Source organism: Oenanthe melanoleuca, chromosome 15 (genome assembly GCF_029582105.1).
Source record: "Oenanthe melanoleuca isolate GR-GAL-2019-014 chromosome 15, OMel1.0, whole genome shotgun sequence".
NCBI lineage: Eukaryota > Metazoa > Chordata > Aves > Passeriformes > Muscicapidae > Oenanthe > Oenanthe melanoleuca.
Window position 1 is genome coordinate 1,884,248 of NC_079349.1, and position 25,115 is coordinate 1,909,362.

General features: G+C 54.8%; 1 protein-coding gene across 18 annotated transcripts in view; it reads left to right on the top strand.

The window, feature by feature from the left end:
* The window catches only part of NCOR2 (nuclear receptor corepressor 2), a 226,524-nt gene that overhangs the window by 192,267 nt on the left and 9,142 nt on the right, over positions 1 to 25,115 (top strand). For all 18 annotated transcript variants that reach the window (XM_056504273.1, XM_056504279.1, XM_056504275.1 and 15 more), the window contains 21 exons: positions 560 to 680; positions 1,554 to 1,791; positions 5,517 to 5,672; positions 6,130 to 6,269; positions 6,350 to 6,455; positions 7,064 to 7,168; positions 7,978 to 8,081; positions 10,321 to 10,471; positions 13,853 to 14,005; positions 14,387 to 14,473; positions 14,902 to 15,176; positions 15,955 to 16,318; positions 17,051 to 17,278; positions 17,696 to 17,941; positions 18,057 to 18,206; positions 18,595 to 18,735; positions 18,834 to 18,996; positions 19,492 to 19,919; positions 22,165 to 22,308; positions 22,428 to 22,546; positions 22,828 to 23,021. In XM_056504273.1, the coding sequence (XP_056360248.1) occupies positions 560 to 680; positions 1,554 to 1,791; positions 5,517 to 5,672; positions 6,130 to 6,269; positions 6,350 to 6,455; positions 7,064 to 7,168; positions 7,978 to 8,081; positions 10,321 to 10,471; positions 13,853 to 14,005; positions 14,387 to 14,473; positions 14,902 to 15,176; positions 15,955 to 16,318; positions 17,051 to 17,278; positions 17,696 to 17,941; positions 18,057 to 18,206; positions 18,595 to 18,735; positions 18,834 to 18,996; positions 19,492 to 19,919; positions 22,165 to 22,308; positions 22,428 to 22,546; positions 22,828 to 23,021 (3,813 nt within the window). The remainder of the gene's footprint in view (positions 1 to 559; positions 681 to 1,553; positions 1,792 to 5,516; positions 5,673 to 6,129; positions 6,270 to 6,349; positions 6,456 to 7,063; positions 7,169 to 7,977; positions 8,082 to 10,320; positions 10,472 to 13,852; positions 14,006 to 14,386; positions 14,474 to 14,901; positions 15,177 to 15,954; positions 16,319 to 17,050; positions 17,279 to 17,695; positions 17,942 to 18,056; positions 18,207 to 18,594; positions 18,736 to 18,833; positions 18,997 to 19,491; positions 19,920 to 22,164; positions 22,309 to 22,427; positions 22,547 to 22,827; positions 23,022 to 25,115) is intronic.

Genomic DNA, 25,115 nt, shown 5'->3' on the forward strand with positions numbered 1-25,115 from the left:
TGAGGGTGCAGGGCTGCACAGCTGCTGGGCTGCTGAGTACCAAATCCCATCCAGATCCAGCCTCTCATCTTTCAAGTGACCCAAGGGCTGAGTTGCCTGCACAGGGTGCCTTGGCCTGGCTTGAGCACCTTGATAAAAGACAGTCCTTGAAGAAGAGCATGAGGCTGATCTCCAGCTCTGGGTAAACCCTGCATGTGAGCTCTGGAGGGTAGCATGATGTCCAAATGAAATATGAGCTGGTCCCCTCACTCCATAGCACCCAGCTCTGGAGTCCATTTTCCCTCAGGTTTATTCTGGACAGCAGCAAATTTGCTAGAAATAGCGTGGAGATGAGGGAAAGTGGGCTCAAGAGCCTCTTGAGGCAGACATAAGGGTGTTGTTTGAACATGCAGTCCCATGGGGATTGTCTTTGAGCCCAGATTCCGAGCAGCGGTCCAGCACGCTCCTCTCTGATGAGAGGATGTCCTGTGGGTTTGGCAGCCCAAAACAGGGGTGCAGGGTGTGGGGGAGCCACGGGCCATTAAGCCTGTCCATGGCTGATGTTGTGTTTTGGTTCCAGGTTGCTGTCCCCCCGGCCCAGCCTGCTCAGCTCCTCCAGCGACACCAGGCTCAACTCCTCGCCGCAGAAGCCGCTGGACCTGAAACAGCTGAAGCAGAGAGCTGCTGCCATCCCTCCCATTGTGAGTGCCCTGCTGGAGAGGGCTGGGAGCACAGCCTGTGCCTCGTGCATGCCCTCCCTCTGGGCTCCGTGCTGTGTGCCAGGGTTCAAGGATGTGCTCGTCCCTGGGGATGGCCTCTGGTCTGCAGAGAGCTGTGCCTGGCTGATGTGAGCCCTGGCCAGGCAAGGTGCTCCCTGTGCAGAGCGTGTTCCCAGCTGCTGGAGCAACTCTGCCAGCAGCATTTGGATGTCTCTTGAGCTCTTTTATCAGAAAATCGTGGGAGGTCTGGACAGAAAAAGCTTCTCATTGCCACATGACTGCTGCCTCCCATTGCTTTAAAAAGAAAGAGTGCACCTTCCCAGCCCTGCACTTCATCTCGTGCTTGAAAGATGTCACCTTCCTCACCCAGGAGCTTTGCTTGGTCTCCCTTTTTGACTGCCCAGTAGCCATGTACTGAAAGTACTGACACAGTGGCTTGGGCTGTGAGAAGAAGCATCCTGGTATCTCCAGGGTCACACTGGGTGGGCAGGGAGGAAATCCCTGCTTTGGGGTTTGCATGCCCAGGGAGGACCCATTCCTGATGCTTTTCCAGTTTCCCATATTACAGCTTAAGATGTGGCTGCTGTAATGTAAATTCTGGCAAAAGCTACAAGCGTGTAACTATAGATTAGAGGTTTTGCACAAGTCTGACTCTTTCCTGTTGTATCACCAGCACAGAGCTGATACTCTTGTCTTGGGCTTTTTTAATCTCCTGTGGCTAGTGAGCTTTGAAGCCCTGTTTGGTCTCTGCTAAGATAGTGTGGGGCAGGGGCTTCTCACAACTCCTGATGTTGTGAGAATTGTTATGAGTGTCAACAGCCCATGAAGAGTGCCACAACTCTGACTGCTTTGCAGATTTCGGAAGGTTTCTCGGAGGGGGTTCTGCAGAGTGGAAGTGCGAAGCCTCAGGTGCCTCCCCACGCCTTGGCTCTCTACCAGCAGCAGATCACAAAAGCCCACGAGTCTGCCCGCGAGGACGTGCCCCCCAGCAAGCTCTCCCAGCCCCAGCAGCAGCAGGCTGAGAAGGAGCAGCAGCAGCCCAGCAGCAGCCCCAGGGGGAAGAGCCGGAGCCCCGCTGTTGGTGACAAGGAAGGTAGGGCTGTGTGTGTGTTTATCCTTGCGCAGCTGGACGCAGCCAGCAGCTTCCCCCTCTTAGGTGAAAGCTTGTTTCGACCCCTGAAAGCTCTTTAATAGCATCTTGAGGCAGGACGAGAGAGGCATGGCTAATTTCCCATGTTCATTAGACAGTACATGATGTCTCATTGAGCCCACAGCAAACGCTGGGCAGTGTGGAGCACTGAGGAGGTGAAGATTGCCTTTATTAGCATCTGCCATTCACCAGAGAGCAGAGGGGCCTGGAGGCATGCCAAGGCTCTGGGTACAATGGCTCTTTTCTACCTTGCTGGCTTTCTATAAAGAATGCTTTTAATGCACAGCGGGGACCATTATTTCATTTAAAATCAATGCTAATACTGTGACTCGGAGTCCAAAGGTTCCTGTAAAGATTCCCAGTGCTTTCTCCCCGGAATAGCTCTGATGTGGTTTGGCTGCCTAATGAGCAATTCAGAGGTTCCCACCGTAAAGCATCTGAAACATTATTAGCTTGATCACCTGGGGATCAAGGTTAAGGAGAGACGGGAAGTCCTGATGAGACCATCCTCTAAATGTGTTTTTAATCTGAGTGTTAGATTCTGTTCCAGTTTGGAGTCTGTGTCCCTGCCCCCCTTGCCAGCCCGTTGCTCAGTTGTTAAGGAAGGTGAGAGGCTGTCACCAATGGCACAGTCAGGAGCCAGGAATGGGTACAATGTCCACCTGTGCTGGGTCCTGAACAGGAATGGGTGCAGCTGCAAAAATCACCTGCTTGTGCATGGAAGAGGAGGGTGGACAAGACTGCACTGGACTTGGGCTGTGATTTTTGCTGGAAAATCACTGCACAAGTTCAGCCTGGGGCAGCCAGGATTGCAGCAGCCTGCTCTGCAGTGTCCAGGCCAGGCAGTTTTTCCTCAAGCTGTCATGTCCCTCTTGGACAGAAGGATGTGCTTGCAAGAAGAATTGGTTGCTGGCACTTGGCCGCAGTTTTTTCAAACAATAAATAACGCCATGTGTGCATCACACCTTCAGCATGTTTTGCATATAAGCAAGGAAGGTGACTGCTCACTTTGCAAGAAAGGGAGTTTCCCCTAAGCTGTGGTGTTGCCACTTGTGAAGTCCCACTTGCAGTAGATCTTAGCCTGCTGTGCTCCTGTTTGCTGCCCAGGTGGAACAGTTCCCCTCCAGCTCTTCCCCCCCAGTGGCAGGTAATCAGGTTTGATCTCCTGTGCCTAATCCTGTGCAGATCTGATGCTGCACTGCTCAGCTTCCTCGTGAGCTGGGTGCCACAGCCAGCACTCCAGCCCAGAGCTCTGCGTCACCCATGTCCCAGTGCTGCAGCTCCAGCTTCCTCCTGGCCACAGGAGGATGAGGAGGTGAGGCTGATCAGTGGATATGAGGTACAAGGCAGGGTTTAAGGGTTGAAGTCACCCACTCCACTCCACAGCCTGCTGGCACCATTTTCAAATCCAAGGATCTGTTATCCAGGTGGATCTTTTGTTGCTTTGTTCTCCACAAAGCTCTAATGATATGAAGCACTTTATTCTCTCCTCTGTGCAGCTCTGAATCTTTCATGTTAATGAAAGTAATTATGCCTCCCTATATCCCTGCAAACATCTCAGCAGGTCTTGGGCTCCAGCTGTGTGCTCTCCAAGCCCTGTGTGGCTATGCATCTGTACTGGGTGCCACAGTGGGTCTGGAATGCATGTGGACCCCAGGGAGACATAGGCTGGTCTCCCCTGTTCATGATGGGAATGCATCTCCCTTTTGAAAAGCAGCAGGTTTGTGATGAGTCACCTCGAGGGGAGAAATGAACTCCCCCAAAGCCCTGGTTTCAGTTCAAGTATGGACTCAGGCACTGTCTCAGTTCTGTCTCTGCCTCTTGGAACACATCCTGGCTGTGGGTCAGGGGTTAGAAGGGAGATAGCCAGATAGTCCTGGCAAATCTGTGTGCATCCCTTCCCTCCCCTGCTCTCCGAGGCATCCTGGTGAAGTGGCAAGCATCCAGCCTGCAGACACTGTGCTGCCACATGGCTTGGAGCTAAAGGAGTCCAGCCCAGCCTGCAGAGCCCTCTGGAGAGCAGCCCTGTGCCACCTCCCAGGAAAGGCTGGCTCCACCAGAGCAGGTACTCCTGTTCCTCCCTGGCTCGATAAGAGAGCCTGAACTCCTGCAGCCCTCCGGAGATGCACATCCCTCCTCGAGCCGCGCTGGCTCCGCTTCAAAGCCGAGTCCTGCACACATCCTGGCCGAGGCGCGGCTGCCTGGCCGCCGCTGGCTGCGGCTCTCCCGCCCTGGAGGGCGGCCAGCCAGCCAGCCCTGCCTTCCTGAGACTGCCCTGCCTTCCAGGGGGAGCTGCACTCGGGGCTGGGCAGAGCAGGCTGCATCTCCCCGGCAGGCAGGCGGGTCCTCTCCGGGTGCCAAGTGCCGTCGGGCGAATCCTCGGTCACCGCTCGGTGCTGGCAGCGCCAGCAGCGTGTTCTGGGTTGATTTAGTTGTGTTTCATTTGGCCTTTGGAGGCCACGGGGAGCCAAGAGCATTAATTTGGATGACGGATCATATAAACTCTGACTCCTTCGCTCCCATTCCAGGGACTTGATAAACGGTAATAGGAACTCTCTCTTCCCCATGTAAGTGCTATTTTATCAAAAGCTGGCTGAGTTATAGCCACCCTCTAATGCGGGGGCAATTAGGAACTGGCCGCATTTCACAGGCTGGAGAGGCTTGCAGGGGAGGGGACGGCTCCCACGGGGAGGGGAGGAGGATGAGGCTCTCCAAGAGCCATCCAGGGTGCACACAGCCTTGGCTGACAGTGCCTTGGCGTCAGGGAGCATCTTCAGCTGGGAGATCCCAGCGCTGTTTGCCCCCACGCAGGCAGAGCTGGGGCCGAGCTGAAGGGGAGAAGATCCGGGAGTGTTGGATGTGCCAGAGGCTCTCCATCAGTGAGGAGGATGTGCCTGGATTCCCCTCTGTTGGCAGTCTGAAGGGATCCTCTCTGGGATCCTACATGGGGACAGAAAAGGCCACAGCCAAGGTCTGGTCCCACCAGGCTGCAGAGGTGTGAGTGCCTGCACACCTCTGTGTGCCCAGAATGGATTTCTTCTCTCACTGAAGCAGACAAGAATAATCTCCCAGCTTCTGAGTACCCTGAGCATTAATAACGATAATGTAGTAAAGCCTCATTAAATTGGGCCTCTGATAATCTACTTGCCCTATTATTAGGCTTAGCAGGATTCAGCATCTATTTTTATCAAAAATTGATGGTTAAAGGCTGGGTTCATTTGTGACTGCTATTGTTTACTGCCCAGTTTCTAATTTCTGGTCAATGCAAACGTTACACAGGTGGATCTGGGGAGGAAGGGCAGTGCAAAATGAAGTGTTTATTGATTAGAAGCAAATCCTACCAAACCTGCCTCTAATCCATCCAGAAAAGGCTGTCTCATCCGTCTGCTCAGCCAAGCGTGAGGATGCACTTGGCATAGACCTGGTGCAAATGAAGCCTCTCTTTTCCTCAGCATCTTTCAGCACATGGCAGGGTTCAGGTGTCCCCAGCACAGCTCCTCCATCCTTAAGCTCTTGTTGGCCTCCCATCAGCCTTTTTATAGCCAGGATGAACCCAGCAAGGCACCCAGGATGCCCTGAACCTGGTAATTTTGGGAAGCTTTCCTGCCCCAGCCTGTGCCTCACAGAGTGGCCTCTGACCATGCAGTTTCTTTCTGTGTCTTTTGCAGAGAAGTCCGTGCATTTCTCAGCCATTGCAGAGGCTCAGAAGCTGAGTGCTGAGTCGATGGCTGCCTCCTGCTGGCCCCCTGTTCTCTCCTATCCCCGGGATGTGATCAAAACTTCTCCCCAGGCAGAGCCCCACTTGTTCCAGTATAACCCACCAGGCAAGTACAACCCACTGGCTGCATGGTGTGTGCCCCCCCTGCCTGAGCTGGGACTGACACAAGGCTGTGCTTACAGCCAGTATCACAGGTTGGGGTTTTTAAAGGTCCCAGGGTGGTCAGGAGTGTGTCCCAGCTCTGGCTGGAGCAGGTGTAGGGTGTGGTTTGTCACAGAGCAGTGTGGGTGCAAAGTCAGGCAGGTTTTATTCCTCACTGCACTGTCCTCTCTGGCTGGAGGGCAGACAGGCCAGGCACAGCTCATCCTCTGGCTGCACAGGGGACAAGGCAGTAATTTAAACTATTCCAGTCCTTTCCAAAATGCCTGTGTGACTTGGAGCCTGGTGCAGGCTCACAGCCAGCCAGGTCACTGCATCCAGCCCTGCTCCCTCCCGTGCCCCTTTGCTGGCTGCAGCCTCTCTGCCTTCCCTCAGTTTCACTGACATTTGTGTTCTCCTCACAGGACACCCCATCCCTCTCAACCTGCATGAGAGCTCTCGCTCAGGGCTGCAGAGATTAGCCAGCATCTCCAACCCTCCTCCCCTCATCTCCTCCACCAAGCACCCCTCCGTGCTGGAGAGATCCGTGGGATCCATTTCCCAGGTAGGCCAGTGATGGTGTGAGTGCTGGAGGTGCCTCACAGGGACCATCAGTTGCTCCTGACCTCTCCTCTTGCCCCACAGGGAATGCCCATCCAGCTCCACACACCCTACAGCCCCGAGCACGCCAAGGTCCCCGTCGGCTCCATCACCATGGGCCTGCCACTAACCATGGATCCCAAGAAACTGGGTGAGGAACTGGGAGATCAGTTGTTTCTCACAGGCTCTGAGCTTGCCAGAAGCATAGGGGAAAGGAGGAGCACAGGGCACAGCAAGGGAGCACAGAGAGAGCTGCTAAGAGGATGAAAGGATTAGTCCATCAGAGGAGCAGAGACACAGGGAGCTAAATTTGTTCAGTATAGGGAAGCACAACTCAGTCAGGGACGCTTCCCAGCCTATAAATACCCTTCAGGTAATACTGTGATCGAAGGAAGGAAATATATTGTTGCTCCCCAGGCTGGTAGGATAAAGAGTAAATAGCCTGAAGTGAACAAAGAAAGTGTTTAGTCTGCAGATTTGGAAGCTTTTCTTAACAGCAGGAGGGAATGGGTGAGGGATCAAGCCTGGGAGGAGAGATATGAGCTCTGTTTCCCACTGTGTGTGGATCCTGTTATAAACCAGCACAGGATTTTCAATGTTAACTCTGCTCCTGGTGTGGGCAGTGCCAGGGCAAAAGATCTTCCTTGGGGAAGCCCATCCCAAAGAGTTGGGAATGGCAAAAGTGCCAAGAAGGTGCTGCCTCCAGCAGCTGTGCCCCATGTCCTGCACCTGTGCTGATACATGGTTAATGTTTTCCAGTGCCTTTTCCTGGAGTAAAGCAGGAACAACTTTCTCCTAGAAGCCAGGCCAGCCAGCCCGAAAGTCTGGTTCTGCAGCCATCCCAGGAGGGCTCCATCCTGCGGGGTGAGGACCCAGCTGTGGGGGGGAGGGTGCTGGCCCTGCCAGCCTGGGGAGTGCCACGCTGGCTGCAGCTGCCCAGTGATCTCAGGTTTGGCCAAAGGGGTCTTTTTGTCTCCTTTCCTGCCTCCCCAAATCAGGGCCTCAAGGGTTGATTCTGGTGGAGGTTTTGTGTTCAAGGGGCACCTGAAAATCTCTTGCTTAAGACAAAGCAAGACCTGTTTAAATCACATTAATTGGTATTTTCATGCTCTTCATTGTTGATGCTGCAGCTGGACAGGGACCCCATTTTGGTTAAATACAGCCCTCAGGGGTTTCTTTCCCTGCTAACCAGGCAGAAGAAAATAAATGCAAAGGTTTCTGGTTTGTGAGCCCCCCAGTGAGACAAGCTGGGAGGCTGAGTGCAGTGGGCTGGCTCCAACCCAGGACAGATCTGTGTGAATGAACTCCAGGCACCCTGAGCTGCATCTCACCACAGGTCTGCTCTGATCACATCAGGAGAAGCTGAGCCAGCCTGTGCTTTCTCCCAGGCTCATAAATCTGCCTGGCACTTCCACAAAGACAGCAGGGAGCTGATAGCCTCAAAATACTTTGTATTTTACCTCCTCTCCACCCCACACTCACAGGGATGGGTTTCTCAAGGGACTTGGTGCAGAGGGTTCTGCAAGGCTTGGGATTGAACACTGGCAGCTCTAGGAGGGTGTCCCCCCAGTACCACAGAGACTGGGTCACATCCTGCACTTAGCCTCAGCCCCACAGGTTTTGTGCTGAACAGCAAATCCAGCCCCCAGCTGACAAGGTTTTGTGTCCTGCAGGTACTTCCCTCAGCTCTGCCTCGGGAGGAAGCATCACCAAAGGAACACCCACGTCCCGACCCCCTCCGGAGTCGCCCATCACCTACCGAGGGTCCATCACACACGTAGGTCCCCTGTGTCCCCTGGGTGCTGGGCATGGCACTGGGGGTTGGTGGGGCACACTGGGTGTGCAGGGCAGGGCTGTGCAGCAGCTCTGTGATGCTCCCAGCCCGTGGAGCCTCTGCAAACAGCCCCACTTGGGATGGCACGAGCAGTGTCCCGGGAGTGGAGACTGCAGAACAGCAGAGCCCAACAAACAGCAATGCTGCCTTACAACACCTGTAAACCCAGCTTTGCTTTTTGTAGCTATCTAGAACAGAGGCAAAAGCAGCTGTAAATGGCTCTGGGAAGATCATCTTGCCAGGACAAGAAAGTGGAGCAGAGCAGAGCAGAGGAGATGGGTGGAGGGCCCAGGCCAGGTGCAGGAGGGAGGAGTGAGGGGCAGGTGAGGTAGCGAGAGCTCCTGCCAGGGCTGAGCCTGCTGTGCTGGGGGTCCTGCCCAAAGGCTCTTCAGCAGGAAGATACTTTGGGCCTTAATCTCCACCATCCATCTTCACAAGAGCAGCTGGCAAGCGGGCGATAGTTTCTTGCAGTGTGAGTTATTGCTCATCTGGTAACAGAGCGGAGAGCATTAAAAAAAAAATCTGTTTCCCGTGGGGATTTTATCTGGCTATAATTCAGATATTTAAAGACATTCAGGCTCCAGTTTTTGCCTGCCTTCTTCAAGGAGGATGACCATGTTTGCTTTGGCCCTGGGGACCTGATCCTGAGTCCTGGCCCAGAGCAAAGGCTTAGCTTGCCTGGTGCCCTGTGTCCAACAACTGCCAGGAGTGGGTGCTCAGGGGCTGTAAATAATCAGAGCAAACACTTTCTCCATCCTCTCAGATGCTCCTGCAGCAGCTGTGGGTAGCAGTGGGTGGGCATGAAGGACCTTGAGCACCATGTGCCAGTTCAGGAGATCAGCACTTTGTTGAGACACTGTTCTGCATCCAGTTAATGAATCCAGCCAGCTAATGAATCCATCCAGATTCCTTTGTTTGGCTTGGGATTAAGGTCCAGACACAGGGCATAGTCTGGCTCTCCTGCTGGCCCAGCAGCCTGCATCCCTCTGCTCCTGCTGGGTAGGAGCCCCCTGTTCTGGCAGCAGCTCCTGGTACCAGAGCTGATACTTGATCTCAGATTAGTCATCCAGTTCACAGGAAGCAGATCTTGAATATATGCTCTCTGCTCTGAAGCCATCTGTCATCACTTGCTTTCACATCCCCTTGGAGCACATCTCTGGAAGGGAGGTGACTTACCTGGGGCTGGGAGAGCCTTTACCAGGTGCCCAGATCCACTGGAAGGGTGAATGACCAGAGCACTGAACCCACACGCTGGCATGTCCTGGCTTTTGGGGACTGCTGCTGCTCTGAGGGCTTGGTAAAGACCAGGGGTGGGGAAAGAGCCTGGAAGCACCAGCAAAGGGCATCACCTCCCTGAGGCTTCCCCAGGCATCAGTCCCAGGGCTTGCTGGGGTTCCATGAGCTGAGTAGACAGGTGTCAGTCAGGAGTGTCACTCTGACAGCATCATTGTTCCTTCCCAGAGATGGGGAAGGGGGACTGTCACCCCATGGCACTGACAGGTCAGTGGGAAGGGGACGGGACATCCTCAGGGACATCCAGCTCCGTGTGTTTTGAAGGGGATTTGGGGGCAGGTGCTGTGAGCTGCATCTGCTGTGGCAAAGGAGAGGTTTCAGTTCCCACTGGTGTGTGTGGGGAGCCTGCTCTGTTGCTGTTGGAGAGCCAAGGCAGGCTCTGCTCCCCGACCTGCTCCAGGAGTGGTTTGTTGTCACTTGCCATCCCGCCGGGCGCGCTGCCAGCACGCAGGCAGCTCACTGAAGGTCACACTGCTGCCAGCAGATGTGCCTGGGTGGGCAGGACAGCTCTGTGGCTCCCGTGCCAAGCTGGGGAAATAGCTGCAGGGAGAAAGCTAATGCTGGAGCAGTGCCTGCTGTCACTGAGGTGTCCCCAGGGGAGCACCAGCCCTGTCCCCAAACCAGGTAGCTCACTCCAAAACACGCAGGGGTGAGAGTTGCTGTGTCGGAGATCTGTGCTCTCCTCATCCCCTGCCTCTTCCCAGCAGCCTCACACAGATCACGTCCCTTTTTACCACTCCTGGTTACCATTCCCATCCATAATTGAGCTCGGGTCCCTCTCTGTTGGCTGCGGCGGGAAGCGGAGGCCGGGCAGGAACAGCCTGTCCCCGCACGGCGTCGCTTAATTGCTTGTGACACTGGTAAATATGGATCTTGGTGGCTTTCCAAGGGCACCCCGGCAGAAGTGCTGTACAAAGGAACCATTACCAGGATAATCGGAGAAGACAGCCCCAGCAGGGCAGAGAAGGCGAGGGAGGATGCCGTGCCCAAGGGACATGTCATCTACGAAGGGAAGAAAGGCCACGTGCTGTCCTACGAGGGTGAGTCCTGATCCTCTCTGCCTTCTTAGGGCACGTGCCAGGGGTTTGTGCCACTCTAGCTGGGACTTGGCAGATATTTGAGGGAAGGCTGACAAAGTACAACGGTCCAGTTTCATGTCTTTGCTTCCAATGCTTCTCTCCCTTCCCAACCTGGTGCCCTGTGTCCATCTGTCCCTTGTGGTTATCTTGGTTTAGAGATGGTAGGCAAGGTTGCAGTGATTTTGGGAAATAGGGAACAGGAAAGGACCAGATAGGAAGGGTTACCTTCATCCCTAGCACCCTGTGCTGGAGGGGGAGTCATTGGAAACATCATGAGAGCACTCCCAAACTCTTGGGCCAAGGTGCACTCAAAAACTTGCAAGATGGAGGCAAGTCAGGTAGTTCAGCATAAAGGTTTATTTGGATGTCAGATTCTCACCTCTGTTGATTTGAGGCTTTTCCAGCTTGGGGCTGCCCTGCAGGAATCCTCCTGGACCCAGCCTCAGTGTCTGTTGAGTTTTGCTAGAGCTGTTGGAGGTGGTGAGGCCATTCCTGCACCCCACCAGGAGCCTGTCTGGGGATGTGCTGGCTGCTGCCACTCCCCTGCAGCACAGGAAGGTTTTTCCTTGCTGTGTTAGTGGTACCTGCAGGTGATCACCAGCTGCTCCAGCCTGCTCTGCGCCTGCTCAGCCCATCTCAGCACTGCCCATTAGAGCTGCTCTGTGTGTCCCAGTGCCTCCCATTGGAGATGAGCAGATGTTGCTCACTGGTGAGGCTGGAAACAGCTCCATTCCTGCCCTTCACCATGGGCTGGGTCATCACTGTGGAGCTGGACTCTGCTGGCTTGCATCTGTAGCTGACTTAGAGATGCTGCAGCCCTGAATCCCCTTGGGGTAAAGCACTGGTGTGTGCTTTGGTGTGCACAGGGATGGCTGTCCTCATGTGCCACCTCCCTTCTCAGTCGAGTTTGGAGATGACTAAGGAGCTGATCCCAACCTCAGCAAGCTGCTGTGCTGCCTGAGCTCTCTGCCTGCCTCCCTCCCTGGGGCACAGTATCCATGCCAGCCTGCCTGTGGGCAGTGCTGCAGGCAGTGTGTCCCACAGAAATCCCTTTCCTCATGCCCACAAGTGCAGGCAGCTTGTTTCATCATGGGCTGGGTTCTCTTATCCAGGGCTGGAGGCAGGGGGTTCAGGTCAGGCCATGGGGACAGCTCTCAAGCTCCAGCTGATGTCACCTTTGTGTGTGTCCTGGGGCTGCAGGGACCTTTCAGGACAGGGCTCTGTGCTCTGCCTCTCTCCTGCCACATGGAAACTGGCTCACAGCACGTTCCCCTGGGTCCACTGTCAACTCTAGCCCAGATAAGAAATGTCACCCTGCAAGACTTGTGCCTGGATGCCCTTTGGGACAGTTGGCAAGGCTTGCACCAGGGAGGGCACAGGAAGTGTTTTGGGACTTGTTTGTGCAAGAAGCTATTTTAATCACCTCTGCCCGGGCTGGGGGTCGAGTGAGGCTGATCTCAGAAATAGCAGCATCAGGGGGATATGGGGAGGGCTCCTGGCACTGAGGGCTGCCCATGCCCAGAGCTGGGATCCCTCTCCAGGGAGAGCTGCAGACCAAACTCTCCCCTGTTGTGTGTGTCAGCCCAAGTCTCCTTGGCTGCAGCCTGTGTCCATCACCTCTCATGCTGCCCCCCATGGACACAGATGTGGAATTAATTCCTTCCTCTCCCCAGCAGCCTTTTACATGCTTGATAGGATTTATCACATCCCAAATGATCCCACAAGCTGCTGCAGCCTTGCCAGCCCTGCCTCTCTCCTTCCCCCTGTAAAGCCCAGCAAGGCTGAGCAGCCCAGGAACAGAAGAGTTAAAAAAAAAAAAATTAAATAAGAAAACTGAAACTGTTGGTGATTATGAATTTTGGCAAGCAGAAAAAAAATTGCAAATTCTTTAGTGTCATGAGGGTGCTTAAAATAAAAGAGCTGTAATGAGACGAGATCCTGTAGCATGTGTGAGCTGAATTGTGCTAGATTGGTTATTCTCATCCTGCATATGATTGCTGATGGCTTCTGCAAGGCGAGGGACGTGGGTTTGGAATGGTTTTCTTTCTGTTTAGTCTCTCTTCTCCCTCACGCCCTCCCCCTGCTTCCCGTGGTACAAAGGGTGCCTGGGAGCACGTCCCCTCCTGCACAAGGGCTGGTGCAGCAGATGTGCCGTGATGACAGGGTGCAGGCACATCTCCCACATGGTGCTTGGCTGATTCTGAATGTCACCCCCGGATTTCTCCTGTCAAATGGAGCTGAAGCAAAGGCTCAGGCACGGACCCCCTCTTGTTTCCCCACACACAGCCCCAAACACTCTGTGGATTGAGTGGGTGCTGATTGCGGAAACCAACAGTGGGTGTGAAGTTGTAATAATCCCATTTTATTAATTACTGCTTTTGCCAAGGAGGAGTTTTGTTCCTGATTGTCCACAATAGAATGAATGTTTTTAACTTCCCTGCTTTCTCTGATTGTACAACAACCTTCCTTGCCCACAAGGAGGAGGATCAGGGCACTGGCAATCCTTGGCAAGGGCAGCCTGGCCAGGGATGATGGGCAGAGGCGTTTGTCTCTCCTAGCTGACATCCTGTTTGGAGCTCATGGCACAAACCCGAGGCATCCAGCTGGATCAGGAGCTGCTGAATTCACAGCTCACTGCACATGATGGGTGCCCATTGCCCGGGGTGGGTGTGATGCTGCCTGGCACAGGCAGGGCTGTGCTGCTGGTGGGGCTGCAGCTCAGCACAGATGGCCAGGGCTTGTTTGCTGGGAATTTGCTCCAGGTTTGGGTCAGGGGTCTCTCCTCACTCTGGCACTCACTCCATCAGTCCTGCTTTGTCCATCTCTCCCAGTCCCTGTGTGTGCTCTGTGCTGTTTCAAAGGAATCATTCTCAGCTTTGCTTCTGCTCCGTTTTCCCCGATTTTCTCACCCAGGGAGTGTCTCAACAGATGTTTAGGCTGGCCAAGATCCCAAACAGTAGGTGTCTAGCAAAAATCAAAACAAACAGGGAAAAAAAACAGAACTCCCCAGACCCAAAGAGCCAAGTTCAGTGGAACTGCAGCTGCTCCCACTGGCTCGGGGCCGTCCTGCTGCCTACAGGATGGCCCCACCAGGGAGAGAGGGAATGGGACACGACAGGGTGGATGCTCCTACCCAAGAGGGAGGCACAGATCTGGAGTCCGAGGCAGGCAGGGAGGGGAGAAAACACCAGCTGAATTTCCTGGCAGCCAATCCCGTGCGATGTTTCTGGCACTGCGTAGCATGGCTGATGCTGGGGTGGGATCAGCAATGCACACAAACAGCAGTAAACAGCCTCTCTTGGCCCTGCTGCCTTTCCATGCCTCTTGGTGTTCCCCTCACAGGTGGAGTTGCTGCTTCTCAGTGTCCCAAAGACGACAGCAGGAGCTCGGGAGCTTCCCACGAGACCACAGGAACCAAGCGGACCTATGATATGATGGAGGGGAGGATCAGCAGGGGCTTGTCAGCCCGTGATACCTTATCTACCAGCATTGAAGGTGGGTCTGGATGGAGCCTTTCACCTGGGTAATGTTAGTGACCTGTGGAGATCTTGTCTTGTGTCCTGTCTACATGATGCATCTTCCTGTGCCAGTGTTCTGGCAGTGGTTAGCTAGTATCCCAACAGGGCAGCATCTGACCAGCATGGGGAAAAAACAGAATGTAGACTGGCCTGTTTGTGCCTTGAGTGTCTGTCCTGGCAGACCAGCTCCAGGAATTAAAAAAAAAAAAAAAGAAAAAAAAAGGAGGGGCACCTTTTAACTTAGAAATTGTTTGTATTTATCTCTGTTGTCCCAGCCATCCCTGGTAACACTGTCGTGTATTCATTGTAAATTCATTCCTGTGTCACAGCCTGGCTTTCCCTCCTGGGTCTCTTCTAGGTCTCATGGGTCGAGCAATCCCTCCAGACCGACACAGTCCCCATAACCTGAAGGAGCAGCATCACATGCGAGGCTCGATTACACAAGGTAAAGCTGTGAGCACAGGGTGGCCTTGGACAGGGGAAACATCTCACATGCATGGCCCCTTCTTCTCGTTGTCAGGGTGGGACAGGAGGAAGCAGGGATGGGCACATCAAGGTCCAGCTGCAGATCTTTGCAGCCCCTGCTTTGTGCTGAGAGAGATTTTCAGTCTTGCTCAGCTTCTACCAACCTAAATTCTGCCAAAGTCAGGGGCAAAATTGTCAGTGATTGGCAAGAAGCAGGTTGAAATCAGTGTGAAATGGGTGCAGGAAGTTGTGGCAGATGTGAGCTGCATTGGTGGTATAGCTGCTCTGTTGGCTCAGCTGGGTACCAGTCCCTGAGTTACATGTCACCCCTAGAAGTGAGTATCTGCAGGGGGACTGGGAGCCCAGTCTGCCTGGGGAGTCACCTCTGCATCCATCATCTGCTTGCAGGAATACCTCGGTCCTATGTGGAGGCCCATGAGGACTACCTCAGAAGAGAAGCCAAACAGCTCAAGAGGGAAAACACTCCACCAAGGGACTTATCTGATGCCTACAAGGTCAGATCTCACGATCTGACTCCTCTGAAAATGAAATCAGCCCACGAAGACCTGGTAGCCACAGTGAAAGAAGCAGGAAGATCAATCCATGAGATTCCCCGGGAGGAGCTGAGGAGGACACCAGACATCTCTCTGACCAGGCCTCTGAAGGAAGGTTCCATCACGCAGGTGAGTGTGGAGTGAGCAGCAGGTGAGGTCAGTCCTGCTCAGACTGCTGCCCTTGCACAGACCCTGGGAGCCATTCCCAAGGGAAAAGGAGAGCAGGGACAGCTTTGTGTTGCATCACTGGTCAGAACTGGCGCTCTGCTTGGGTGCAGGTTGTCCTGCCCCATCCTTTGGAGGGATCTCTTCCAATCCAAACCATCCTATAATCCTTCCCTGCAGATAACACAAAACGCAGGGAACCCCTGTCACATTAAGAAAGCAATGATCCATCTAGATGTGTAAATAAAAGGGGACAAATTTGCCTCTCTTTTTCAAGGGCAGAGTCAACTCGATGCCCTTAGCATTTGTGACTCTGGGTACACATAAACTTGGTCTCCTCCCTTCATGGGCAAGTGGCAACCCAGCAGGGCCAGTAGTCAGGATGGAACGTGGCATGCTGTCTGCTGCTGGTCTCCAAATATTTGCAGGGTTCCCATGGCACCTTGCAGTCCTATCCCATTTCCCAGTGTGTGTAGGAGAGAGGCGTGATGGGCACAGCCAGCCTTCGGCAGTGACTCATCATCATCCTGTTGGAGCACAACAAGACATGCAGGATGGGCCCTCCACCCTGCCCTGTGCTGAGTGGGTACCTCTGCTCTGCCAGTGCCTGTTGGACTGACAAAACTTTGTGTTTTGACCCACTAACGAGGCATCCTGAGTCCTGTGGAAGCTCAGTGGGATGCAGTCACTGGGCTCCTTGTGTTCTAGGCCCCTTTGATGTCCCTCTGCCTCCTGTCCCCAGGGTACCCCTCTGAAGTACGACAGCGGCTCTTCCTCCTCGAGTACCAAAAAGCACGACGTGCGCTCCATCATCGGCAGCCCCGGCAGGACCTTCCACTCTGTGCATTCCCTGGATGTCATCCAAGACCCCAGGAACCTGGAGAGAGCTTACGAGGAGAGCCTGAAAAACAGGCCGAGCCCTGTGACAAACTCGGGCGGCTCCATCGCCAGGGGGGCTCCTGTGATTGTACCTGAGCCGGGCAAGCCCCACCAAAGTGCCCTGGGCTACGAGGAGCACCAGGCAGGGCACGGCACGGCCTTCAGCAGCCACCTGCACCGAGGCTCTCCGGTCTCCACGCGGGAGTCCACGCCACGGCAGCACGAAGGTACTTGCCAGAGCTTCCATGGGATGGTAAAATGGATGCTAAAGTCCCTAACAGCCCAGCAGGGAGGTGTGCAGGAGGTGGCTGCTGACCCCACCTGCCCCACAGTTCCCAGCAGGTGCCTGTTGAACCCGTTCTTCCCCCCACGCCCACGGCTGACTCACGGCACTGGGGTGGCTGCCAGGGACAGCTGGGGCTCAGCGCCCTGCCTGGGCTGCTCACACTGTTGAAGTGAGGGTGAGGACACCTCACTTGCACCAGGCTGACCAAAGGGAGACTTGGGCCAAGGCTGGTTAAGCCATTGGTGTTTCAAAAGTGTCCTCCCTGTCCCAGCAGTGGCCCACAGCACTCTTTTTTCCATAGGCGAGCAAGAAAGTGGTGTACTTGAGACACTGGGTGGGAGATGTTCACACTTCTCACTAACACCTCCTTGTGCTGAAGAGCCTGGCAGCAAGGCTGCACCACCATCTGCTTGTGCAGGCCAGGGTGAATGCACAGATTGCCCAGCATGGATGTGCTGGGATGGAGGGATGATTTGGGAAAGGCCTCTCTGCCAAGGGACAGCTGAGACTTGGCCCACCTCGACCTTGGTGGTGTAACAGGGAGGAGGGAAAGGTCCCTACAGTTCAGGGCAGCTAGGATTGTCCCTGTGGGACATGCTTGGCCAGAGACATCCCTCAGGGACACGGCTTGGCCGCTGTACTCCATCTCTGACTCATTTCCTTCTCTCTGCAGGGAGCATCACTGCTGGGAAGCCGGTGTCCCAGGACAGAAAGATCCCCCCCACATCGAGAGAGCTCAGCAACTCCAAGTCCCCGCACGCCCCCGTGCCCGAGCACCACCACCCCATCTCCCCGTACGAGCACCTGCTGCGCGGCGTCAGCGGCGTGGATCTGTACCGCGGGCACATCCCACTGCCCTTCGACCCCGCCGCCATCCCCAGGGGCATCCAGCTGGAAGCAGGTACCTCAGCTGGGGGCACGGAGCTGCTTTGTTTCTTGGAAAGGTTCTACTGGCAAAATTCGGATGCATGGCATAGCAAGGGGTTTTTATAGGGTTTAGGAGGATTGAGATTCTAACCAGTAAAGTTATAAGTTGAGAATTATCTAATTGCTTTAAGATTCTAGGTGAGAAAAGACCAATCATTTAGTAAAGTTAAAGACCAAAAGAAATCCTAAATGATGATAGGGGTTTTCTGTAAGGGGGATGAACATTTCTCTGACATGAGTCATCCTAAGAAAAAGATTTATTGTCTCAGGTATGAGATCCCAGAAGCCCTTTTCAGAGACAGTTGTATCATCCACAGGGGCACACTGTTATTTTCCTTCTTACACTCCCGAAGTCTCTGCGGCTTCACATCTGCACCCTTTTCTCTCCCAGCTGCTGCTTACTACCTGCCGAGGCACCTGGCTCCGAGCCCCACGTACCCACACCTGTACCCCCCGTACCTCATCCGGGGCTACCCGGACACGGCGGCCATGGAGAACCGCCAGACCATCATCAACGACTACATCACGTCGCAGCAGATGCACCACAACGCGGCGGCCACGGCCATGGCGCAGCGGGCGGACATGCTGCGCGGGCTGTCGCCCCGGGAGCCCTCCCTCGCCCTCAACTATGCAGCAGGTGCTGCCAGCACAGAGCTTCTCAGGGAGCAGGCTGGGAGGAGGAGGAGGCTGGGTCAGGGTGCAGCTGGCAGTGCTCGGCATCGCCCTGACAGTCCTCTCGCTTCTCTCCGCAGGCATCATCGACCTGTCCCAAGTGCCACACCTGCCTGTCCTCGTGCCCCCTACCCCTGGCACCTCTGCCACCACCATGGACCGCATCACCTACATCCCTGGACCCCCCCAGACCTTTGGCAGCCGGCACAGCAGCTCCCCGCTCTCCCCAGGTAATGCTGGAGGATGCTTCTCCAGCAGGAAAATGATTGAGCAGGATGATTGTAACCAATCTAGCATGCCTGGACAGTTTGGGAGATCCCAAATTAATTCTCACTCAGGGACTGACTCCCTCTCTCCCTGCTTGTTGAGGGCCTTCTTGCTTTTCCCCCTTCCTCCCCAAAGCAAACAGCTTGTGGAAGGTCACACCCTGGAGACAGCTATTCCGTGTTTGTCTGGGTTTTGTTGCACTGGTTGTCCTCGTCTGTCCTGCTCCAGGTGACCTTGGATGGAGCCATTCCTTATCTGCTCTGCAGACACAGCGATGTGAAGAGCAGGCAGCATTCCCAGGGGGAACTGCTGTGTCTGCAGCCCTCTCACTGCCTTTTGCTTGGGTTTCAGGAGGGCCCACGCACGTGACCAAACAGTCGGGATCGTCGGTGTCCGAACGGGAACGGGAGCGGGAGCGGGAACGAGAGAGGGAGCGTGAAAAATCCATCCTAGCCTCCACCACAGTGGAGCACGCGCCCATCTGGAGACCAGGTAGGCTGGGGAGGGGTCCATCCTCCACCCTGGCTGGAAGATGGGGTTGGGGCTGTTGGACAGAGAGCTAAAGAATCCCTTCCTCGTGCTGTCCCCAGGTACAGAGCAGTCCAGCAGCCGCTCGTCCTCGCACTCCCACAGCCACCAGCACTCTCCCGTGTCCCCCCGCACCCACGAGACCATCCAGCAGCGCCCCAGCGTGCTCCACAACACGGGCATGAAGATCATCTCCTCGGAGACCCCCACCCCCTCCGTCCTACGGTACCTTCCCCCACCCTGGTTTTCAGTGCTTGGCTGGATGCCTGCACCAGCACTTCATTAGTGAGCACCTCTGAGAGGAAGGACTGACAGTTGTTTTCCCTTCAGTCTCAGTGGGAGCAGGATTGGGGCTTTCAGGGAGGTTGTGATGGGGAGAGGCACATTTTGGTGCCCCAGTTCTTTTGCTTTTCCTGGTGGCTTTTCCTGCTGCCAGGAGAAAAAAGTAGGAATGTGCCCATGCCCAGATACAGGTATTGCTTTTCTTGCTGAGGATTGTCTGGTGGTGGAGTTAGCAAGGTCTCTGGGACCTGTCCATGGGTTTTATGTATTCTCCCAATACCCTGTGGCCAGTTACTGTGGTGGAGACTCCATCCAAACCTTCCTCACTGGCCCTGCATGGCCTGGACTGGGCAAGGCTGAACACTGAGGCTCTGGTAGCAGCATTCCCTTTCTCCATGCACTTCACTCACCTTGTCCTTGCCTTCCTTTCCCTTCCAGATCCTCCTCCACCACCACCACGTCACCCATCCGCTCTGCCGCCTTCCCCTCGGCCTCCGCCCTGCGCTCCTCGCTCGGCGCTGCCGACGGCTACGCCGCCCCTCTGGAGCCAGCCCTCCTGCAGAAAGAGGCCTCCAGGGCCCGGGAAACCAAGGCAGAGCGAGCCCAGACTGACAACAACGTCTACACCTCAAAGCTGCCCAGCGGGGCCAGCCTGGAGCAGTCGCCTTCGCCCATTAAAGCCATGGAGTCGAGACCTTTGCCCGCCTCCTCCGGCTCCTCCCACCACTATGGCAGGGGACAGGGGAAAAGCCAGCAGCACCACCACCCTCTGGACCAGCAGCACGCAGCCTCAGGCTCCGAGCAGCACAGCAGAGAAAAGAGTCAGAGCAAACGCTTCATGCAGGAGCAGGAGCTCCGGGCACTCGGTAAGGCCACCACGACAGCGGCTTCATAGACGGGATTGTCGTGCACCAAGTGTCTTGTGATAAGGGGCAGCAAGAGAGAGGCTCACTGAGTAACCACTCCTCTAGTGATGGTCAGAAATTGGAGGGCAGAGGTGAGAGAGCTGTGGCCTGGCACCCATTTTATTTCACTATTTCTTTATCTTTAATTGCACATTTTGGGTATTGGATCCATCAGTTCCCCAAGTGTGCTTGTCCCTCTGCTTCCTGGACATTGTGTTATTCCAAACCTTTTTATTTTTGTGTGTTCTAAGGATCTTCCCTTCTTCCACCCTCTTATTGCCAAGTCCTGTTTTGCAAATGTTGTCCAGTTCCTGATACTGCTTTTTACAGACAATAGCCATTTGCTAATTTTGATTTCCCCATCCTTAGAAATTCCCAAGCAGACTGTAAGGAACAGTTGTGGGAAATAAATCAAAAGAGCAAAGCGGAGAACTGGGATTGTGAGCGTGACAAGGCTGCTGGCCACCACACAAGCACCTCCCTGCTCATGAGCTGCAGGGTCTCTGAGGGCTTTGTGGGTCTCAGCTTGGATGGATGGGGTCCCTGTGCTCAGGGTCCTGGTGCTGGGTGCTGCCCAGGGTGGGCACCGTGGCTGTCCTGGGATTGTTAACCCAGCTGTGCTCAGCAGCTGTTTCCAGAGCAGACCACAAGAACCACCTCAGAGGAATCTTGTGTAAGACACTAAAGCACTGGGATTAGTAATTCCAATAGAAAGTGCAGGGAAGGTCTGGATCATTCTTGATGGGAGTAACCTTCAGAAGCAATAAGCAGCCTGTGGGGATTTGGTGGGACCCCATCTTCAAGTTGCAGCAGCTGTCTTGGCCATCAGTACTGGGAGTTTCTGTCCCCTCTCCTTCCCATAATTCAAGGATGCAGAGGATACAGCAGCATGGCTGGGGAGAAAAGCTGCATCCCATCCCACCCCTCAGTCATGTCTGGTTCTGGCACCTTCTAGCAGGATGTTCCAGGACTGTGGATGTGCCTCTGCCCATGGTGCACTCCCTGGCTGAGCTTCCCCCACTTTTTTCCCTGCCACCTGTACTTCATCCAGCTGAGTGTTGTACTGTGGAGTGGGGCAGCTCTGCTATGGCCACAGAGCTTACAGAAAGAAGGTGCTGTTCCTCAGGACCTGACTGTTGGTTAGGGACCTTTCCAGAGCAGGATGCTTAAGTTTGGGTGAATCCAGAGTGTGGTCCCTTCAATGCTGGTATGCCTGGGGTAATGGGGGATGCTGCATCCCCATCCCTGGTGCAGGGAGGTTCCCTATGGAGTCCTCTCCTCCCTGTGCCTCAGGTACAGGGAGGAGCCCTCCAGCAGTGCTGTGGGTCCCCTGCCACATTTGCCTGCTGAGGGCAGTCTCTAGGAATAGAGCATTAGGAGGGTAAAGGTCTGTGGAGGCAGAGGTTGTTTTGCCAAATGTACTTGGCTGGAGAGAGGCAGCATTTGCCTCCTCCAGGGTCCCTCCATCCTCTTCCTCTCCTCTGCAGAAGCATAATCCATCCATGCCTCAGTTTTCCCTCTCTGCTGAAAGGTGATTGTTGTCCCTCACTGCAGCTCTAACTGCTTTGATGCACTTTCAGTCTGTGCAGAGGCTTGTGTGGACTTGGTGGACTTTCCAGTGGTGGGTTGGTGGTTGAACTCAATGAGCTTAGAGGCCTTTCCAGCCTAAATGGTTCTGAGAGTCTGTGCAAGGTGTTAAAAAGCAAAGAATGGTCACATTTTGCCCCTGTAGTTTGTGAGTCTACTGTCTCTGGAGTGGCATCTGGGGCCTCCAGGGTCTCACAATCAGTTTTCAACTCTCTGGTCCTGGCAATGCTGGGCTTGGGGCTTTGCTTTGCAATGCACTTGGAGACCTCTTGTGCAGCCACCTCCACTGTCTCTGGGCATAGGGGGGGTTTCAGTGGGTGGAGAAAATGGGGAAACAAACTGGGAGCCTGCAGAGGTTGGATTTGGTCTCTGGGTCTCATGCTGTCACTGAGAGCTGCTGAGTGTCCAGTTCTGCAGCAGTGAGACATCACCTCTTCACAGCAGCCATCACCACAGCTGGACATCAGACGTGGCCCTGCAGTGTGACCTGCCAGGCCTTCCCTCATCTCTTTCTTCCTCCACTTTGCTGAACATACAACTCCACCCAGAAGGTGTGGTGGAACAGTGCTAGGGAGAAGCTGAGTGAGCTCCTGGTTTTAACTGCCTGCCATTTCCTCAGGCTTTCATGGAGGCTACAGCCCTGAGCGGATGGAAGCCGTGAGTCCCGTGAGCTCGCCCAGCCTGTCCCACGAGAAAGGGGCCAAGCTGCTGCAGGACACAGACAAGGGCCACGGGGAGCACGACCCGAGGCAGAAGCAGCAAGGTGAGAACAGGGGCTGGCAGGGGAGAGCCCAGGCTGGCTGTGCTCCAGTGCTGGGATGGCATTTGAGGGAAGGGACACGGATGTCCCCTGATTGCTGCTCTGTCCTTGGTGCCCCCCAGGCTCGCTGAAGGCTCCCGAAGGCGCCCACCTGCAGCACCCCCAGTGCCAGCCCCTGCAGTCCAGCCAGAGCATCAAGGGCATGAACCAGCGCGTGGTCACGCTGGCCCAGCACATCAGTGTAACTACCTCACCTCCATCACCTTCTGCTGGGCTCCAGGGAGGAGGGAGGGGCTCAGTGAACGTGTCTGGTGGGGATGGGCTGGGAGTGATGCTGGAGACCTCAGCTCCTCTAACTGGGGGCTGGAGAGCAGGGGGCATCACAAGTGTTCAGCCCAGATACTTGTGTCCCCAAGAGGCAGAATTTCCATCTGCAGGGACAAATCACCTGCTGCTCGCTGGGCCCAGCAAGGCAAAGGTGGACGCCAGCCGGTTGCTGACCGTGTTTTCTCCCTCGTGCAGGAGGTGATCACGCAGGACTACACGCGCCACCACCCGCAGCAGCTCAACTCGCACCTGCAGGCCCCGGTGTACTCGTTCCCCGGCGCGGCGTGCCCGGTGCTGGACCTGCGCCGCACGCCCGGCGACGCCTTCCTGCAGCAGCAGGAGCACCCCGCGGCCTCGCGCGGCTCCCCGCACGGCGAGGGGGGCAAGCGGTGAGCACGGGACGGCTCCTGCCAGCCCCAGCCCAGGCTGGCCCTTGGGAGCCCTGGCTGGCTGGGGTGGCACGGGGCAGGTTGGAGTTTGGGTGCTGTGGGGGTTCCCTCCTTACACAGCCCAGCTTGTCGGGAAGGGTGAATCAGGAAAACCTGATAAATATGATTGCCTAGCAAAAGATTTTGAGAATATGGGAACCATAAATGAGATTGAGATGGAAGCAGTTTTCAACTGAGAGCAACAATGTGGATGCCTGAAGGTCTTCTCCCTTTGTTAAGATAAACATACCAAAGAGCCAGCAGAGCTCTCCTGGCATGACAGGAAGGGTCCAAGATAAGGTTTAGAGATTAGAAAGCAGTAAAACATGGTAATGTAGCAATTCCTATAGGCTGTATGTAAATGTTAGAGAATTTGTATCTTGTACTAGATTGGTTAGTGAGAGAGTAGAATATTCAACATAGAAGGAGTTTGGCATTGCTCTGCCAGGCTTGGTGCTGTGGGGTTCCCTCCTTACACAGCCCACCTCCTTCATCGTTCTCATCTTTCCCCTGGGGTGGTGCCTCTTGCCATCCTTGTCCTGGAGATGCTCTTTAGACCCCCTTAGAGTCCATGCATAATTCCCTTCCCAATCTGGCCAGTGTCACAGGATAGTTTAGGTGGGAAGGGATCTCCTGAGATCATCCAGCCCAGCCTTGACCTCCTGAGCAGGTTGTCCTGGGTCGTGGCTACTTGGGTTCAGAATATCTCCACTCTTGGAGACAGCACCAGCCTGTTCCCAGCATTTCAGCACTCCTACAGGAAGAAAGGGTTTTCTTGTGTTGGGATGGAATTTCATCTCTTTCATTTGTGCCTGTTGCCTCTTGTCCTGTCACTGTTCTCAGTCCCTGACCACAGATGATTCCAAAAAACCTGAAGCAACACGTTTTCCATTGGTTCAAAGTTGATTTTTATCTTCCTCTTTCACAGTGAATCAGAAGTTTATTAGACACAGGTGCCCTGACAACTGCAATTGTTCATTTCAGGCACCACCTGTATTTGTTTTAAAGTCACTTTCAAATCCCCTTGCTGCTACAAGGCAGGCCTGGTTGCTGTTGTATGGGATTAAAAAATGTTTCTGTCTTCCCACCCAAAAACCCACCCAGATGTATCCAGGAATGAGTGGTGCCTTGTCAGTAAATGGGATTGTTCTTCCCAGCTCTGCCTGGTCCTAGAGTTTGCTTTAAGACATGAAATAAAAGAGCCCAGCTCTGACCACCCAGTGAAGAAAAAAACAGGGGAAAAAAGAGAAACCACAGAAACAACAAAGATGTGAATTCCCAGAACTCACTGTGAGGAATTCCTCGTAGACTGGAGCCTGGCTGTGTCCCAGGCATCGGGCCAGTAGTGATCCTCTGCCAGCTGCCCCAGCTCCAGTCGCCTCCTGAGCCCCCCAGCTCCTGGCAAGGAGGATGGCAGGTGGCACTTCTGCCTCTGCTGTGTTCACTAATACAGACTGTCTCCAAAAGGTGAATGTCACAGCCCTCCACAGGGATCTGTGTGTCCCTGCCACCAGCAGCTCCCTCCTGGGCTGCTGTTTGGGGTGGCTCAGCTGAACCTGGCTCAGCCCAGCTCCCTCTGCCCAAACCATGCTGAAGAGCAGCAGGAATCCTTGTCCCCTCCCAAACCAGGGACAGGGGCTGACTCAGTGACCCATGGCTGTCCCACTGAACCCATGGCTGTCCCACTGAGCCCATGGCTGCCACAGTGAACCCATGGTTTTCACACTGAGCCCATGGCTGTCACAGTGACCCATGGTTTTCACAGTGACCCATGGCTGTTACAGTGACCCATGGCTGTCACACTGAACCCATTGCTGTCACAGTGAACCCATGGCTGTCACACTGAGCCCATGGCTGTCAAACTGAGCCCATGGTTGTCACAGTGACCCATGGTTGTCACACTGACCCATGGCTGTCCCACTGAACCCGTGGCTGTCACAGTGACCAGTGGCTGTCCCACTGAACCCATGGCTGTCACACTGAGCCCATGGCTGTCACAGTGACCATGGTTTTCACACTGAGCCCATGGCTGTCACAGTGAACCCATGGCTGTCC